This window comes from Corvus kubaryi, unplaced genomic scaffold, assembly GCF_017639235.1.
Source record: "Corvus kubaryi isolate FWS band 111438036 unplaced genomic scaffold, C.kubaryi_AGA036_p1.0 split1-73, whole genome shotgun sequence".
Classification (NCBI taxonomy): Eukaryota; Metazoa; Chordata; class Aves; order Passeriformes; family Corvidae; genus Corvus; species Corvus kubaryi.
The window spans coordinates 723-19,167 of NW_024582081.1; the positions used below are offsets into that span (position 1 = coordinate 723).

Consider the following 18,445-nt stretch of genomic DNA (forward strand, 5'->3'; position numbering starts at 1 on the left):
GATGTGGTGGTTAGCGGTGTGTTCCGAGTGACAATTCATTAACGTCTAAATTAGATCAACACCTTACATCCATTATTTACCGGCAAAAGAGCAATGACAGTAAATGGTGAATTAGCAACTTCGCTGCAATGTAAATATCTGTTGGAGTAAGAGCATACACTGATTTTAATAACATGTTGGTAGAAAGTCAGGTCCATTAATCATCAGGGAAGCAAAGAGACCTGAGGCGATGCCCTATTGAAACCACTTTTACCTTTTACAGTGCAACATCCAAAAGCGGATCAAATTTGTGGGACATGGCACAAGGAAATAATTATGGTCAAAGCAGCAATGGGGTGGCTGATGAATCCCCAAACATGCTGGTGTACAGAAAGGTAAGACTTTGTATTTTTCAGAAGCTGAGGAAAGTGAGGTCCTGGACTCTTTTGCCTAGCAAGTGAAGCCATTATTTTTGCTGTTTCTCTCCAATTTCTTGAACAGAGAAATGACTGTATGTGTTATTTGAAATGGTAAAATCTGCACGCATCAACATTGCATCTTGTTCAGAAACAGCTGCTTTTCAGTTTGAGATACTTGATGTATTTCAGTCACCTTCTGCATTGATATGTATAATGCATGATGGTGGTGACGTGCCAGAGACTGGAACACGTTTGAGGTCAAGTGTTCACTTGTAAAGTCTAATTGTAAAATGAATTAATACTTATTAAAGCTAAATATTAACTGTACAATGCAGTATTTCTGTCTCGTGCAGGGAAGTCGGAACCATTAAATTATTTCATGTGAGGGGAAAAATTGATTAAAGATCTCACTTATCTGCCATTGCCACAACTTAAAAAACCCCAAACACGTACACTCCAGAATTTTTCTCTGGGAAGACTTCTAATGTAGTTATTCCAACAACATCAATACACAAAATTTCCAGGTATTGAACTGTAATAATGAGGCTTATTTGGTGATTATGCTGCTTTAATTTAAGTGAGAGTAAATTCTTGGAGATTCTGAGATGCCCTTATACATTTTTTAAATAAAGAATTAGTCGCATTTATGAAAAAAGAATAACAAATTCTAATAATAATGGAGAAAAAATAATTTTGCTGTTGCAAACTGAAATAAATAATTATACAACTACTTGTTTATTCTTAGAACACAGTGCTTTCTAACTTGTTTGTGGTTGTTTTTATCAGGTGGAAAAAATCAATGCTTTTACTTTGTTAGAGGCATTGACTTTTCCCCTTACAAGTTAACAGTAATAGAAAGCATCTGATATATGCTCAGTTTAGTCTTAAAGGTGAACTGAAGTATCATCAGTAACTGTGGTAAGTGTTCTTTTCCCAGAAAATAAAAAATAGTCTCAAATTGAAGTCTGATGCATACTTTTTTTCTCTTCCTATTTTCAGATATGTTGCTGATTTCACTTAGTTTGTTGTAGCTGCTATTTTGTGAAATTAGGCTCCTTTTACATAAGTGAATGAATTTATGAACCTAACTGTGGTTATCCTTCTAAGAATGCACTAAGATTACCTTGCCATTAACACCACAAGTGTTCCAAAAGGCAATTGTATACATGAAAACATGCTGCATATATGAAAAGCAGTAAGCCAAATCTTATATTGTTCGTTATAGGTTTTTGATCTTTCCAAACAGAATCTTTCCACATTTGCCATATACTTCAATGCTGGAAAAAAAGGTTTTTCTCAGCTTATTTGCTACACAGATGGGCAACACAGAGAAACTATTTATCTCTTCCTGTGCTGAGTCTGGTAAAATTTGTGGTAAAATTTGTAACCTATGGTATTTATTATGACCTCATGCCAAAATTTATCATTGCCTGTGGGCAGCATCGCCTCTGAGCAGCGTGCAGATTGAATGGAATGGCTGAGGCAAGTGATGAGAGTCCTGGTGATGCAGGGGAGATTTGAAAATGAGGAGTGGGAATAGGGCACACCACTGTGGAGTATGCTCGGCAAATCAAGACGTCAAACACCTCGTTTGTTCTCTGCGATATATCTGTAGAGGGATGATATGAATTTGCATCCTTCAGTGCAGCAGTGGTCCTTCCCTTGCAGTCACTGAAGTGCAAGTGGTGCTATGAGTATTAAACTTTGAAAAATACTGACCTTCTACAGCATTACCTGCCCTGTTTGTTTTTGTTTGTCTACTTATTTTTGTAGCATGGTGAATTAAAGAGAATTTCAGATTATGCACACTGTGTTCAAGTATTGAGAGAAAACTAAGTAGCCCTTCCTTTGGCAGTACTCAAGGAATGGGCAACAAAATAATAGAAAACTTTTCAAAAAAGTCGTCTGCCTTTTCTTGAAATAGGATGTACTGTAAGCAAACATGGTCTAAATTCTGGGTCTAGAACATAAGAGGAGGGTCATCAAGTGGAAATAATTTCACTTTAGAATGTATCATCCCTGAGTATAATTCTTTAATAGGAACAACTAAATGACAGGATTCCTTGTAATACATTTGAAAACACAATACTTCTCTCTCTGTCTGTCATTGTGTGGGGAATGAAAGCATTGTGTGAACAAAGAACTAGATCTGACAGCTTCATGAAGGACTCTCTTTTTCGGCCAACTGGAAAAGTATTAACAGTTTTTAGAAACAAATATAAACATGCTATTGGCTGGATTCAGTCCGAACTGAATTTGAAGTCTTATATTTTGGGTAATGTTGCTGAAATGCACGAAGGTGGAAATGTTTTCTTCCAGTGGTTTATACATCAAGAGATGGAATAGCACACATTTTGTGATATCTGTACTTGCAAAGAATAGGTGGGACATCTCTTACTTACGTTAATGAAGAGCTAAAATTTGGCTGTGCTGAGTGAAGACTGTTATTTTGGCTATAAACCACAATTTTGTAATCTAGTCATTCTGCTAGTCTGTCTAACTTCCAGACACAATCTGAACTAACATGAACAGCTCTGTGTTGCCTAAATCCTGATTCTGTCAGGAGCATTTGATAGAAAATTCCATACAGAATGAAGTTCTAGAGTTTTCAAATTTGGTTTTTAAGGCTGAGTTGTTATTAGAATCCCTACTGCGCTCTAAGTAAATTTCAAACACTTGACAAAAAGAGGATGTTTTTCTATTTTTTAAAATGTATTTGTTATTTGATTAGTTGCTTATTTGAAGAATTGAACAATTGATAATCAAATTGTAATCTCAAGTCATGTAGAGCATAAATAGTGTCTTATTCTCATAGGAGCTTTTATTCCTAGGCAGAGAAGAGTTTCATTAGACTTTGCTTTCATAAAAGAATTAAAAAAAAATCAGCATAAGAGAATTAAATATTCAATACATACATAACTTAGAATTCTTATTTGAATCTGGAAAAGATAGCAGCACAGATAAGTAGTTCCCTATATAATTTTTACTCTGCCTTTTAATATGCTCATGTCAGTGTTTTTATGCCTTGGGGAATAATTTTTATTTTAATAGAATGTCAGCTGCATTATTCTTTTTGTCTATCAGCCTAATTATAAAGTAATGACATGTGACACATCATTGGCACTGACATACCTTAGAAAAAGTCCTGAATTTTTCTGCTGCTAGCCTGAGGCAAATCTGAAAAATGTAAAACCCCTCTTTTTGCTTCTTCTCTGACAGAGTCCATTCCAGTCAGCAATTAAAAGAGATGAGAGAATCCATAGTATTTTAACATCACAAATTTTTCATGCAGAAATCTCATTTTGGCAACGCTAACTTGCTGCTGCAAGCTAGTCTTAGGGAAGAAACTTGAGATGTAGTAGTGTAGTAGAAGGCCCATACTGTAAAGCTTTTTCAAGTTTCAGAGCCTGACCTGCCTCTATTTTTTTTTTTTTTTAATTATTATTATTTTTAATCTCTGCACAAATAATTAAAAGAGTAAGAATTTTCTGTGAGGAGCTTCTATTTTAGACCTACTACTGCTCTTGCTAAACCTTTGTTTATCAATCTGGTCTCTGCTTTGCTTACTTTTTATTCAAGCATATGCTGCAAGTATTAGGAGTTCCGATTTGCAAGTTTAATGGTTATTGTATTGCTGTCTGAACTAGCTTAATTTGAGAGCGGATACCTTTATTTCATAGAAATAAGATTATCCTGGTCTGAAAGGTAATATTCTTGTGACTGAGATTTTGGCTCTCTACCTATCTCACTGCCCCAAGTATTAAAATAGCTTTTGCCAAGTCTCATTAGAATCACTAACTGTGGGGCTTTCAATGTTCTAATAAAGATAATGAGGTGTTTGTTCTGTTTCTGTGACAATTGTGGAAGGTCATATATACCAGTACTCATGTATGATGAGGACTGAATTTGTAATCTCAAACTCCTTACTTTATCATGATCTGATAGTCTTCATAGAAACCATGCCTCCAAAGCACAATTCTTTCCAGTGTTGTTGTAAATGAGCAGTAGCCATGCAGGGACAACATGTGAGCAAATAGTGACACCATCTTCTAATAACCACTCTCCTCTCCTCTGCTTCCACCAGAGGTGGCTTCCAGTGTAGTCTGCAGATAATACTGTGCTCTCATGTGACCTTTATCAGCTGCTCCCTAAAAAAGATGGTTGGTAGAAAATGGTATCATGGTTAACTGTATTCCTTAGAGCCTGCGAGAAGGACATTTTAGGTGGATTTTTCTAAGTTCTGTCACTCACTTTGAGAAGGGAAGTATCACTCTGATACTATGCATTTCTAAATATGCCATGACAATCTATGAAGGTATCTTGTTTGTTACTTTATTAAGTAGGAAAAGTCAGGGTGCTCTAAGGTTCTAGAGATAAGTAGTGTGTGGGGGGTTTGTGTGTTTTTTCCTATTGTGTTTATAAATTTATTTAAAGTTTTATATATTAAATTACACTGTACCTCCAGATTATGCTGTTTCTTCTTCTTCGAAGAAGAGAGGCACTGGTGTGAGTCTGGTTGGTGGTCTTGGTATTATTCCAACACTCATCATTATAGAATTGATGGGGAAAGGTCCACATTTGTGAACCTCAGGAATTCCTGCTCTAGGATGAAAAGAATTTACCTTTCTATCCAATAAGTTATGAGGGTGTTGTCCAGTCCTGGAGTAGCTGGTAGATAGTGAAGTAAGCTTTTGCATAGAGAAATTAGAGAGCAAGAACTTAATAGAGATGGACAGAATAGTTGCTGGATCCTGTAGAGTGCCTTTTGTTTCTCTGAATGCTCTCACCCTCGTGTTTTGTATCTATCCTCTGTGCAGATTCGCTTTGCTGTATCCTCTCCTGGAATGGTTATAGTTAGTACTCAGTGTAGTGTGTATCTAAATTTTGTCATAATTTATAAGAAAAGCAGTAAAAAGGATTTGTTTGTCTTCACAACTATATAGAATGACTGATAATTCCAAGGAAACTCGATTAAAAAAAAAATGTGTCTGAGTCTGCAGGTGGCTATATCAGCAAGAAGGGCACTTGCCCTGTTTTGGTAATTCCTGCTGGTATTTTCTGTCCTTTCTGTTCTCCTCTTCCTTCCACTAGGTGTAGAAATACATCAAGTGATACTGCAGTGAGAGGTTTACTGCTGCTTCCTGTTCAGAGCTTGATGTGCTCGTATCACTGGCATTACTGTCAAATGCAAAAACTCCACAGCATTCTGTGCCACCATGTTACTTCCTTTCTCCATCCCACATGTGCCATCTGAAAAATGTATGTGCCTGTTTTGATTGTGCATTGTCATTTTCAGTTTCTCTGCTTCTTTCCTTTGAAGCAGTCTACATTTGTAGCTATGGAAACAATGATGCTGTTGAGAGTGACGTGCAATATCGAGGCAGAAATTGTTTGTTTTGGAGTTTTGTTTTCTTTTAGTTCAGGCTTAAAACATTTTTGTGGACTGCAGGAATTTTTATAGTAAGCTCTATCATACCATAATATTTGACAGATCCCCACCAAAGCTGATGTGAACTATACTGTTAAATGCAATAAAATACTTGCATGTAAATACAACTTTAAAAAATATGTTATTTTCCCAATTCGGGAGTCTCATACCAGTTGAAGTATAGTTGTAACTTTTAGTATAGGAACCTTTACACCCACTTCTTCAAATCAGTTTGTAAAAGCTGCAAAAAGAGAAGAAATTTGGCTTAATTTCCACAGTAAAATGGTCAGCTGAGAATTTTGACTCTTTGGTCCTGATTGCCGCTAGCTACTAAAAACAAACAAAAGAAAATCCGGGTCCAGCCTAGAAAGAACAAACCAAAGTAAACAGCAGAATTTATTTACTGTTTTCAACATGCTTTAAAACTTTTCCCACAGAGTTGTGCAAAGGAAAACTGTGCAGGTATATAGTAATACAGTGTGAAAAATAGCTGGTTTTCAACTATGACTAAAAAATAAAGCTTTTGTGAAAGAGATACATAGAATTCTATGTGTTCTATTCTCTGTGTTACAGATGGGTAAACTGAGGTGTGACAGTGACCTTTCAGAGCAGAGGAAAAACTAAAAATCCTTTTATTTTTGGTAAAAAATGGAGCAAACTATTTTCTACAGAAGAGGGAGCCATTAGGACTAAGACTGCAAAATACTACCTGGAATGTCTTCCATTATTCCTGTTCTTTTTTCCCTTCTGTTTGTGGTTTTTTTTTTTTTTTTTTTTTTTAATGGACAGATTGTAGTAGTAGGGCAAGAAAAGTCTGGATTATAGTAGTGGTAATATGAATCTTGCCAAAATGTATAAGGGAAGAAAACTTTGAGGGTGGGCTTAGTACCAGTAGAGACGGAAACATCTTCAGATGAAACTTTGAGATGATGATGCATTGAAGAAAAAGTACATGTGCAATTTCCCATGGTGAAGGGATCAGCTGAGAATTTTGATTTTTGGTGAGAGATTGCCACCAGCTACAACTGATGATAAAGCTGATGATAAAAAAGGTTGAGTTAGTTATTAACGTGCGTGTTGGTTCTAAGAGTAACTGGAATAGATACAGTGGAAATGAGACTGGCTGGGAAGCCACAGGGGACGTTGGAGCTGAACTGTCTGAGAAGCAGAGTTGGGAACAGCAGTTTCATTTGGTGCATGAGAACAGCCTGGGTTAGTGCAGGAGAGCAGGCTGGCTAAGAAATAGAGCTGTAGGAACAGGTATAGGAGCATCTCATAAATCCATTGCAACTGTCAGGGGAAGCTTTTACTAGATAACATACAGACTTCTTAACTGAGAGGAATGGGATCGTGGCATTTGGACTACTTAGCCTCCAAAAATTTGGGGCTGGTTTTGTGCTTGTGTGTGTATTTATCTGTGTTTGAAAGCTTCCTTTGTCAGATGCTGCTGTGAATCTTTCTCAGGTTGGAATGCTCGGTGTGTCTCTGAGAAGACAGTTTTACAGGCTTAGTTTTAGAGAAGCTGCCTGGTCTGTGAAGGTGTTCAGGGCATTAAAAAGCAGAGACATCACTCTTGCTTTCTCTTACTGTTACTGCCTTCTTACTGTTATTCCCTCAAATATACTTCTGGCTAAAAATTTATTGCTGATGATTAGAAACTGGAAAGATGACACTGTAATGTATATTTTATCCATATTTTTCCAATGAAGAGGCCTATTTTTCAAGATTTTTATAGTTGTAGTATTTCTACTCAGTTGAGGACATCTTGATAGCTGTTAAATGAAACTGAAGTCAAATAGATCCATGGTGTCATTCAAAGAAGAAATCCTTTTGGGGAAGACTCTAAGAATTTATCATGTAGTATTCATATCAAACATGTGCGGGTTTAAATCTGAAATACCTCAGTCAAGAGCCAAATAAGCACCAAGAACCATCTGGTTAGAAATTGATCCATTACAGTGAAATGATCATTCTCCTGGCATTCTTGTACTGTTTTTACCGAAACTGGGTAAAATGGGAATTTTGAAGCCGTATTAGCTTCTGTGCATCACTTCTGCTGGAGTTGTGTGTTTGCTTTCTTTCTCTGACCTGTGCTGAATCCTGTTTGACTAATGTAGTGTGGAGTTCTAGGGGGTAAGGATTGTGCCACAGAGAAAGAGATAGCAAACACAGAGGATCTATTCACAATGCAGTTCAGATATACAAGGATTATCTAGCTGAAAGTGAAAACTGCTCACTGTAACGCCAAAGGAATTCTTTTTTTCTTCCATTTATTCTTGATGATGAAGATGGTTGTATAATGTGAATGTACATGTGTGTATAAGCATATGCATATCCTTCCAGCCATGCAGAGTCCTGCTGCCCTAAGACCTATGGATTATTGATTCATAATTGAGTCGCTGTGACCAAATGGTTGTATTAAAATATATATACAATTTGTATTTAAATATATAATATTTTTTGTTACAGTATATCATGTTTGCAATGTAACGCTATTGTATATTTTCTTCCATGTTATGAAAATGAACTGCACTGAAATATTTCGATTAGCTGTTTAAAAGCACCATTAATTCTGATGGAAAACTACAGTTTTTCTGATTTCCTTTTATATCAGGATGAATAAGCAGTTTACTGAATGCCTTTTGAAAGACATATTAGTGCTTCTTAACACCTACACTTCTCTGAACTAGAAAGTAAGAAGTATCAATCTTCTGTGAGCTAGATTCTGCCCTCAGATATAGATTCATGGCATCTCTTGATATCAGCAGGAGCCATACAATTGCGTTTGATGTAGAATCAATATCAAAAATGAAAAATCTTAAGAATAACCCTCAAAGTTACAGAAACTTGAGGCAGGTATTTTAGAGGAAGAGTTCTCTTTATGTTATACACTTCTGCTTGTATGGAGGAGAAAATACAGAACATTTTGTGGCTGTACCACAAAACCCCTGATGCTAGCATTTTAGTGCTGCAGGCATAAGTTCAAAACTGTGAAACAGGATGGCTTCTTAGTAGCAAATGCAAAAATTAGTTGTGAATAATGAATGGTATCCTATAAGGCTATGCTAAATTTTCTGTGTGTCACGAGTAGTTTATGTTAGTTGTGTCATCTGTAAAATAGGTGGTCTGAGGCATAATTAAACAAGCCTAAGTGAAATTCTGTAAATATCTGTGTACTTTGTGCAGAGTACCTTAAGTTCATCTAAGTACTACATTAGATGGTAAAGTACTACAGTTAGAGATATGCAGTTTTAGACAACCAGGATGCTATAAACAAGAGTTCTGTACATACAGCTGCTCACAGCATTACTAGTTTTCAAATGTCTCAGTTTCTTTAAGAGTTACTAAGCAACAAAAATTCTCATTCAAGTCACTAGGAGCTAAAGGTTTTTAGTACCCTTTCATAAATCATGTCTGTGACTTGGTGGAGTCATCGCACTACCTGCATGAAATATTTAGATTTTGGCTCCTGTGATCTGGAGGGCATATCAGTGTCCATCACAGTAGAGGAGCCATACTAATGCCCAGTAAAGTTAATGCATTGGTTTGGTTTCCAAAAGTGAGGAGAAATACCTTTGGCTTGTTTGAAAGATGAATGACTGATACAGTGCTTTATCTGTGCTCATTTCTTAAAAATCTGTATTGCAAGAATGGTACCTCTGCTATAGAAAAATCTTTTCAGACTTTAACCTATGTGGTGCTCTACAGACCGTTGTGACCTGAAGCACTTAGGTTTGTTTGGAATGGAAAAAAAATAGTTCTGATCCTGCTTTCTCTTTACCATCAACTCCACTTCTATAGCGTTATTTTTGGATGTTGACATTTGTGTTCAGCAGTTTACTGAACACACTGTCCTGTTCTTATATTGAGGTAGTGTTTGTATCTCATTTTGAGGTACATTCAGAAGAAAAGCCTCTGGAAATATTCTATTTATGTAGCTGTACTTGTATTTATCTGTGATGCATCTGTCACTGTCATGCCATCAGCCTTTTAACAGACACTGTGGTGCACAGCTGGTGACGCAAGCCATAGCCAACGCTCTGGAATTCTTTTGCTTTACGTATTTTTCTCTCCAGAAATTAAGGGCTAACTTTGATTTCAGGATACTGGACTTGAAAATAATTTCTAGTTCTGCATTCCAAAGTTTAGGATCTCTTAACTATAAATTGCAGAAAAGAAGATGTGCTGTTGTGCAGGGCAAAGCACAGGGCCTTCACTTGCCATCTCTATGTTAGATATGTCTGTGTTTAATTTTAAATGTATTGAAGATCTATCCGTCTTACTTCCCCCTAAAACAGGCATTCTATCCTTTGTGTCCTGTAAAATTGTTTATTTCAATAGATCATTATATGGGGTTTATTCTTGGTCACTTTTGGCAGTATTAAAGGATATGGAGTAGGTTCAAGGACAAAGTGCTGAGTGTGAGGCACGGGGAGAAAAATACTAACATTGCCTCGCTCTGTCACTTGCAATACTCTGTATTCTTGGGAGCTATACCACCAATTGCTCTGGCTGGTGACTATGGAGAGACAGTCAGGGATGAACAGGACCCCCAGAATTCTGCAGGTGCTCCAGAAACGGTGCTCAAGCTTCACTAGGTGGTGCTCTTTCTCCTGGGTAGGGAACACACATTGAACAGGGACGCTGAGAGGGATTCTCTTGAGGAAACAATGAACGCTGGTCTCATAAAGAGGTCTTCCATGTTAGATGTTGATGTTGGTACCACTGGCCTGGTCAAACTGTTGCTCAACTTTTTGATGGTGGTTTTAATTCATTGATCCTTGTTCTGCAGCTTCCTGGGTGGGAAGTCTCTACTGTCACCATGCGTCCATCAGTCAGTCTAAACACTGCTGTTAATTGCCTGCACTCGTGTTACACACTGGAGGCTGCTGGGCTTAGCATTCTGTTGGCAAACTGAAAGGATAATTTTTGTGCATAAGGTTTGCAGTCTAAGTATGAAACAAGAGGTGTTGAAGTGATTTGGGGAGACCAGTCAGAAAAGGCTGAGACTAGGTAATTTTCATTTTTCCATCAATGCATGGAATGGTCTTCATATCACCTTCAAAATAGTATTTGAGGATCACCGAAATAGAACTGAAACTTGCTACAAATTCAGTCGGTGACATGATTTGGCTCAAATGTCAGTGGTTTTATTTTTTATCTTGACAGATCTGAGCAAGAAGAAATATCATTCTGTGTTCTCACTTTTCTCCCATATCCTACCTTTTTGACCTTTGCATATAATCCATATAGACGTGATAAATGGATTTTAGCTGAGTAGGCCATGGCTGGTATGAATATATTAGCATCAGTTTAAATTATAGCCATGTGGTTGTTTGCATTGATATATTTTTTGTCCTTTTTCCAAGCTATCTTGAATAGTACTTAAAAGATGGACTTTTTATGTGCATATCTATTAGCCACTTAGACTTCAGAATGTTACTAGAAATGCATTGTTACCTATCCTGGGGACAGCCTTGAATGTCTGAAACACGTAGAAGATGCAGTTGAGGGTGAAAGTGCCTCTTCTTTTCTTTTTTCTTTTTTTTTAGGCTAAGTTCTTTACTACTTACCTTGTTGAAGTAGACGTGCAATTTTGCCTTATTTATGTGGCCCAAAGTGCAGAGTAACTGCTGTTCTCACTGAAGTGATTAAGGGTAATTCCTTAAAAAGTAGTGCTACAAGGTTTCTATGTTGGTGAAGTGCTACTACTGAAGTTGTTACAGGCTGGGGCTCTGGTGGTGGTGTACTAGAGGTGTGAATTCCAGCTTTTTTGTTTTCCACTGAAGTAGGCTACATTGTAGAAGGAAACAGACGAAACATTAAAAAAATTACAATGTTTTCCATTTTTCCTTCAAAGAAAATAAATATAATGATGAATTTTGAATAACTTGGTTCTTCTTCAAGCTAAGTAAGTTTTTACAGTTGATATATCAATTAACATTAACTATTAATGCAGTGAATGACATCTGACAAGTGAGAATAAAGGACATAATACTCATTAGCCAGCATGGCACCTTTCTCCTGAAAAAAGAGATGGATGGTGTCTTGAGGACATAACCTTCATTAGAACACCGTGGCAAAACAGTGGCAGAGAGCATGTTATAAATTCAACAGTAGCCATACTCTTTGCCAAGTCTAGAATGATTTGTGATGAGTGCTCTGTTACATCTCTGTCCTAATGTCAGATATCAGGTGATTGTCCCCCTATAAGGCTGAAAATGATCATGCAGGGGGAGACTGAAAGTGTGAGACAAAAATTGTCTAGGTTGTGCTGCTGAGTGGTTTTGAGAAAACCCCTCCATATCAAGTGAGCTGAAAGGCATATAGGCACTTCGTGCTTAACTTTGGATACAGGTAAGGAAAAGGTAGGTATTATTTTAAATAATATGTGAAACATCATCTGTCTCAAAAGTAAATGACCCCTTTCCTCTTCTCTATGAAGGAAGTTGGAGCAACAGAAACTCTTGATTTGTGCAATGCTTTAAAAACTGTAAATTCCTCATGGCTGCAGAATTCTTGTAATGTTGCCAGAATGCTGTTTGCTTAAGAGCAAGGAGTGTGTTTAAAAATTGGATAGCGGAAACATGGATATGAATAATTGTTCTTCTGTCCTGTTTGAAAAAATGGTGGTTATTCTCTGCCTCTGTTTCCCATTTTCAATTTGGAGATAATTCAGATGGATTATGAAGGCACACTGATGATAAGATTCATTGTGGTTTTGAACACTGTATAGTATAGTGATGGCAGTTCTGCAATAACCATTATTGCCTTATTTTTCTGATACACCTTTTTCCAGTTGTTTTTCACAATACCACTGTGATTCATTACAGATCAAAACTTTGACCAACAGATTTTTTTTCCCTTTTGAGTGAGGTTTCTTCAGCCTGGAAAACTTTGTCTGTCTCCCAGTGGAATGTAAGTGGAGACACAGTGGCTAAATCTCCACATGGTGTGTTGATAATACACTTTCTAGAGTCATTGCTTCTATTTCTTTACCTGCTTCTAATTTTTCAGTGAGTGATGACAGAGGAAAGAAGATGTACATGACCTGCAGTACAGGCCCATCTGTGAAGACCAGATGGCATATTTAACAAATTTTCCAATGATTTGGTTATTTTCCCTTCAATTTCCTGTAAATTGTCTAGGGGAAACTCATGTGCTGAAAGAAGCAAGAATGATGGAAGTGCTGACCTTTATTGACAGAATGGCATTTTATGCTTTATAACCACTGCATCCTAATCTTACTCTGTAATGCTTATAAGTGCTGTATTCAAAATAATACATTTCATGTTTCTATGGAACCCAAACACATGGGGTGTTGGGGTTTTTTTGTTCTTTTTTTTTGTTTGGGGTTTTTCTGGTTGGGTTTTCTTTTGTTGTTGTTGTTTGTTTGTTTTGTGTGTGTGTTTGGTTTTCTGGGATTTTTTTTTGGTGTGGTGTTTTTTTTTTTTTTAAATTCATGCCACTAAAAACTCAGAGGATATCTGTAACTGATGTGTAGAGCCATGTTTGTGAGATTTTGTTTTTCAGGAATTTAAGACTAGTCAGAACACTGATTAAGTGTCATGGTGAGTGTAAGTAAAAGAACATTAATCCATGCTTTATTTACCCCAAGCTTTAATTTTTGTAGCATATACTTCAACTGTATCTTTCAGCAGTATATCCTGACCTTCACGATGCTGAAGTAGTCTTTCAATTTGTGTTCATATGGAAAGAGTGAGTCTAATATGGATAGTGATTATTTGAATGAACCTATGCAGCTTCATACACATTATTCACATGAAACATGATTATACCTGCAAATCAAGTGCCTTGTTTGTTTCTTTTGCTTGGCAGTTGTGGTTGGTTGGTGTTTTTTTGGTGGTGTATTTTTGTTTGCTTGTTTGTTTTCACTAGGGTTGATATTATTGACATCTGTGCCTTTGGCAGCAGGATTTAATTTCCCAAACTGTGTGTGTACATGTGTACCCATGTTGGGTATTCTGGTACTCTAGTTTTGACTAAGTTGTCCTCTGGAATGAATAGCTTTGCCAGTGATATAAAATATTTTCCTCACTTTGGATTACTGCCCAGTTTCTTTTTCACTTTTCATAAACTTTTATAAAATGACATTAATAACACCTTACTATGTCATTTCTAACATCCATGATTCTAAATCAATATATTTGTCAAAACCATCTTGTAGTGGTTTGGTCCAAAATACTCATTACTGTTTACCTTCTGTGAGATAAGAATTAGGAGAAACGCAAAGCAGGCACCAAACTTGAAAGAATATAAAGAAGTTTATTAACAGACCTAAAAGAAGAAAAAAAATAAAATCATACCACACCTTCAGAACACTTCTCCTCCCCCCACCATTCTCCCTTCTCCAAGTGACAATGTAAAAAGACAACCCTTGAGATGTTCAGTCTGTTTACCACTTCCATAATAACCTTGTTCAGTCCATTTAGGAAGAGGAGTCTCTCTTGTCCATGCTATGAAAACATTATCACAATGAGACAGCTGCCCAGGTTGGTTCTCTGCTCGCATGTGAGTCCCTTCCCCGACTTGCAGCTTTTCCCACAACTGCTTTCGAGGGTCCACTCTTGAAGTTTTTTGGGGTACAATTTTAAGGTTGAGCCGTTCAGAAACAAAAGTTCTCTTCACCCATCTCTGGGAGCATTTCATCTCTAAGAACAGAGGCCCTTCTCCTTCCCTGGGAGCAAAGGGTCTTCCTCATCTTCATCTTTAGGACTATCTCTGGGAGCATCTCTAGGAACTGAGGTTTTCTCTTTTCCCATTTGGAGCAAAAATCCTCATCGCTTCCATCTCTCCCTGTCCAAACTTCTCATGAAATTACAGCTGTGTCAGCATTTGCTCATCTCAGCGCAGGTGCTTTTGCTCACAAGTACAAGTTAAACGCTCCACCCCCCATGCCTTCATGGAATTACAGTGGGTACTCTGATATATCATAGCTTTACGACAGAATTTCAGCTTTAAGCATCTCCTCTCTCTCTTCCCTCAGGTTTTCAGCAGTTCATAGCACTAAAAGGGTTAATCTCACCTAGGCCTTGCAGCTGGAAGTCCGCTTATTGCTGTTGGTCACATGATCTCTGCTGGACAGCGGTGCAGCTTTTGGCTGAATCTTGGCAGCACTGGAGGTGGGGGGTGCCAAGCCGGCCGTCTGCCCACAGCAGGGCTGTGGGGAGGGTTCCGCGGGTGGAACAGTACCCATCGGCTCCAGGATGGCCGTGGCCCGGCCCGGCCTGGCCCAAGCAGGGCCTGGGCCAGGCCCGCTGGCCCCTGCATGGGGCCCGCAGCCACCTGTCCCAGCGCCGGAAACGAGAGAGAGCTTGGGGGGGGTTTGTCTATTCTTAAGTGTGGATCACAGAGGTGGTCACAACTTTAAGTGGCTTAAAGAATTGTCCATATTCAAACTGGCCAGCTGATAGGTTCTGTCAGGTCACAGAGGAAGCTGTAAGCACCCCTTTGCAAGAACATCACTTCTGGGACTATGCTTGCTAACCCATGACACATCTTTACCTCTCAGAAGCTGTGAGTTTTTTCGATTATAAGTGTCAACTTATAGTCATAACACTAAAATCAGTATCCCTTTAAATTGTTTTTTTAGAATGTTGCTGTGTGCTAATGAGGTTGAGTCATGGTCTTAGACACTGCATGATTTTAAGTCTGATGCTATGTTGGGTTTAGTGCAGTTTCTGGCTGTGTCTGAGAGACATATATGACAAATCACAGTTTGAGACTAACTAAGATTTTCCTTCTGCAGTCACAAGAACTTTTATGACCCATCGGACATCTGGTTTTGCAACTTTAGTTGTATTTTCAGTGCTTCAGTTCAGTGTAGAAATCTAATAAATCCTTTAATTTGCATGATTTTATTGCACTGAAATTTAAGCCACGTTCCCTGAGCAAGGAACCAAACTAAACACCACATACAGTTTATGTGGACCAAAGAAATGCACCTTATATACAGAGACAAGTTTTATTTCTTAGTGTAATTAAAGTATTAGCAACCAAATCAGAGTTGTTGTTCCATTTTAATGCTTCACACAGATGGACACTCAAATCTATATCCCTAATTATCCTATTATTGTTAATTTCAGAAGTTTTTAGGGCTGAAGCTCAAACATGATCTATTTAGTATCCTTTTATTTCTCTGGTGTTAGGCTCTTTAGGTTCCTATGGTAATAATACCAAGTTATCTTCTAGAATGATGGTGAAGGATTGTATCTGCATCCTGGTAGAAACAGTATGACGTTGATGTAAAGTATTTCTTCCTCATTGCTCTTGGATCTGCTTGTATGTCTTGTTTTGTGTTTGCTAACATGATCATCTTGCTTGCTCTTTCTTTATTGCTTCCCAAGTTCCATTTTATATCTGAATTTTACTATACAGGGTTTGTTTTACCCAGGTCCTGAGTTTGCATTCCTTCACCAGGAATTTGACAATATATGATTTGTTTGTAGCCCTGGAGCCCAGGTGTCAGCCTATACCAGTAGCAGCAAAGATGTCTGCTATCATCTGCTGCTTGAACTTTTGGGGATTTCTGTAAAAAGACCCCTACGTTTCTTTAACAAAATTCAGGCTTCTTTAATCTAAGTAATACTTTATTAGGACATCCTTGTCCTAATAATAACACCCTTACAATAGGGTGTCTGAATTGTTTATGGTACAAAACGAATGATCCAATAGAAAATCTGTGTATCTACTGATACGTGTAGATATAATGTTTTGGTAATTGCTCACTGTTAATTTTGCTGGTAGGTTACCAAAAGTCCCATATAACAGTTTTCACAGCAAATTAGTCTGGTTGTAAATATAATGGCCTTTAAAGCTTCTAAATTTTTTGCCTTTTCTAAAGTAATGAGAGAGCCACAGGATTTATCTTCTAAATCTTACATAGTCTACAATCTGTGGACCAGAAGACACAATTTACACATTACCAGTAAAACAGAGGTAAATATAACAGGTCAAATCCATAGCTGTTATCCAAAAATAGTCACTTGTGCAGACTTAGACTCTCAGTGAGTGTAATCTAAGAGGCCCTATTAAAAACCATGACCTTTAGCAAACAAGTGATTATTACCCCTGTCTTCCACTCAAGTCTTATAAGTGATGTCTGAATTTGCAGCAGTTTGAACTTTGCAATCATCTTAAATGAATGAAGGAGAAAGACCTTATTAAATAAAAAGCAGAAGCAGAATTATTTTGGACATAATTTGAACATCCTCTCGGATTAATGACATTTACAGTATTAATCAGAGACCCTGAAAATCAGAGTTGTTGACGCCAGAATAATAGAAGCATCTCAGCTGACAGTGTCGGTGCTCTTGAATTGTGATATACATGAAAACCAGTTTATTTGCATATAAATTTTCTTGTATCCAAGTGCACTCTGTCATCATTGACTATTTTTAAGAAAGGCTAAGAATTCCAATTCCATTGTGAGGGTGCAAAAATACATATTTTCTTTTTATATTAATCAAGCAATATTGCTGTGAAAGCTACAACTCAGTAAATCAACTAACAATTGCAAGCGATATTTATAGAAGCTCTGTTGGAACCATATGTCTTCTTAACCACTGTAGCCAATGACTTCTGTTTGTTACTTTTTAAGCAAGAAAATCTCTTAGCTTATTTTAATAATAGTCTACAAGGGCCTTTTTCAGTTTTGGCTGTTCATATTTTTTCCTATCTTGAAGTGCTCACTAGACTTTGTAGTTCAGATGAACAGAGTCTTTGATTGTCAATGCTTCACTAATATGGCAAGAGAAAATGCCTTTTATCTCACAGCCTGACAAATTGATTTTTTCTTGCAGGGTACTGTTGGATCTTACAGCTTAAAAGTGCTGCAGTAAGGTCCCAGATATATTTCCATTCACTGTTCCTTAAATGGAATTTGCAGTTTCTGAATTTTGCCTTTTTTGGAGTCTCTTTGAAAGAAATGAGACTTTTTTAACACACAAAAAGGCGAGGAGAATGTTTGATACATTATTTCATGACTGACTTCAAGCATACTCCCTCAAAGGAGGTGTGTTTATTTTCGTTCACGTTCGAAATACTTTGAATTCCAGTTTTAAAATGAAGTTCCAAGGTAACACAAAGTTTTGAAACAGTTTCTATTACTTTAGTTCATTTTTCAAATGTTTTTATTTTAGATGAATGATGTGGGTGATTGAAAACTAAGCTGTAGAGTTGTGATTTTGCTTTGAAATACATACTCTTATCAGTGCATGTGTCCTAAAAAATCATGTGCTTTTTCAAGCACTAATTGGATGAATTGATGATAAACAGCATAAAAAAATATTGGGGAATACTATCATCTCATTTTATTACATGAAATTATTGTGCTTGGAGAAGAATATGTTTAGGGAAATAAATTGCCAAAAGATCATTGGCTTTTCTTACTCTGATTTGATTGATCAAAGATATGACATTGTTATACTTTTTTTCAGTTGTTGTGAAGATCTTGACTCTTATCTGTTTAGGAGACTCTTAAGCTTCAAGCTTATATTCTTTCTCATGTGTCTCTGTATGACCACTTGCAATCACCATTTCAGTCCTTGATCATCATAAACTTTGAAATGTTGAAATACTCCCTGTAGATACTTGTTGG

The 18,445-nt window shown here is 37.2% G+C and overlaps 1 protein-coding gene across 10 annotated transcripts in view; it reads left to right on the forward strand.

Moving 5' to 3' along the window:
* Positions 1-238: 238 nt before the first annotated feature.
* RGS7 (regulator of G protein signaling 7) overlaps positions 239-18,445 on the forward strand; it is a 242,747-nt gene continuing 224,540 nt past the window's right edge. For 6 of the 10 annotated variants that reach the window (XM_042014403.1, XM_042014396.1, XM_042014399.1 and 3 more), the window contains exon 1: positions 240-374. In XM_042014403.1, coding sequence (XP_041870337.1) covers positions 297-374 — 78 coding nt within the window. In that variant the 5' untranslated portion in view covers positions 240-296. Of the gene's footprint in view, positions 375-18,445 lie in introns of all 10 variants that reach the window. The other 4 variants (XR_006013825.1, XM_042014406.1, XM_042014404.1 and 1 more) reach the window with 2 other exon arrangements.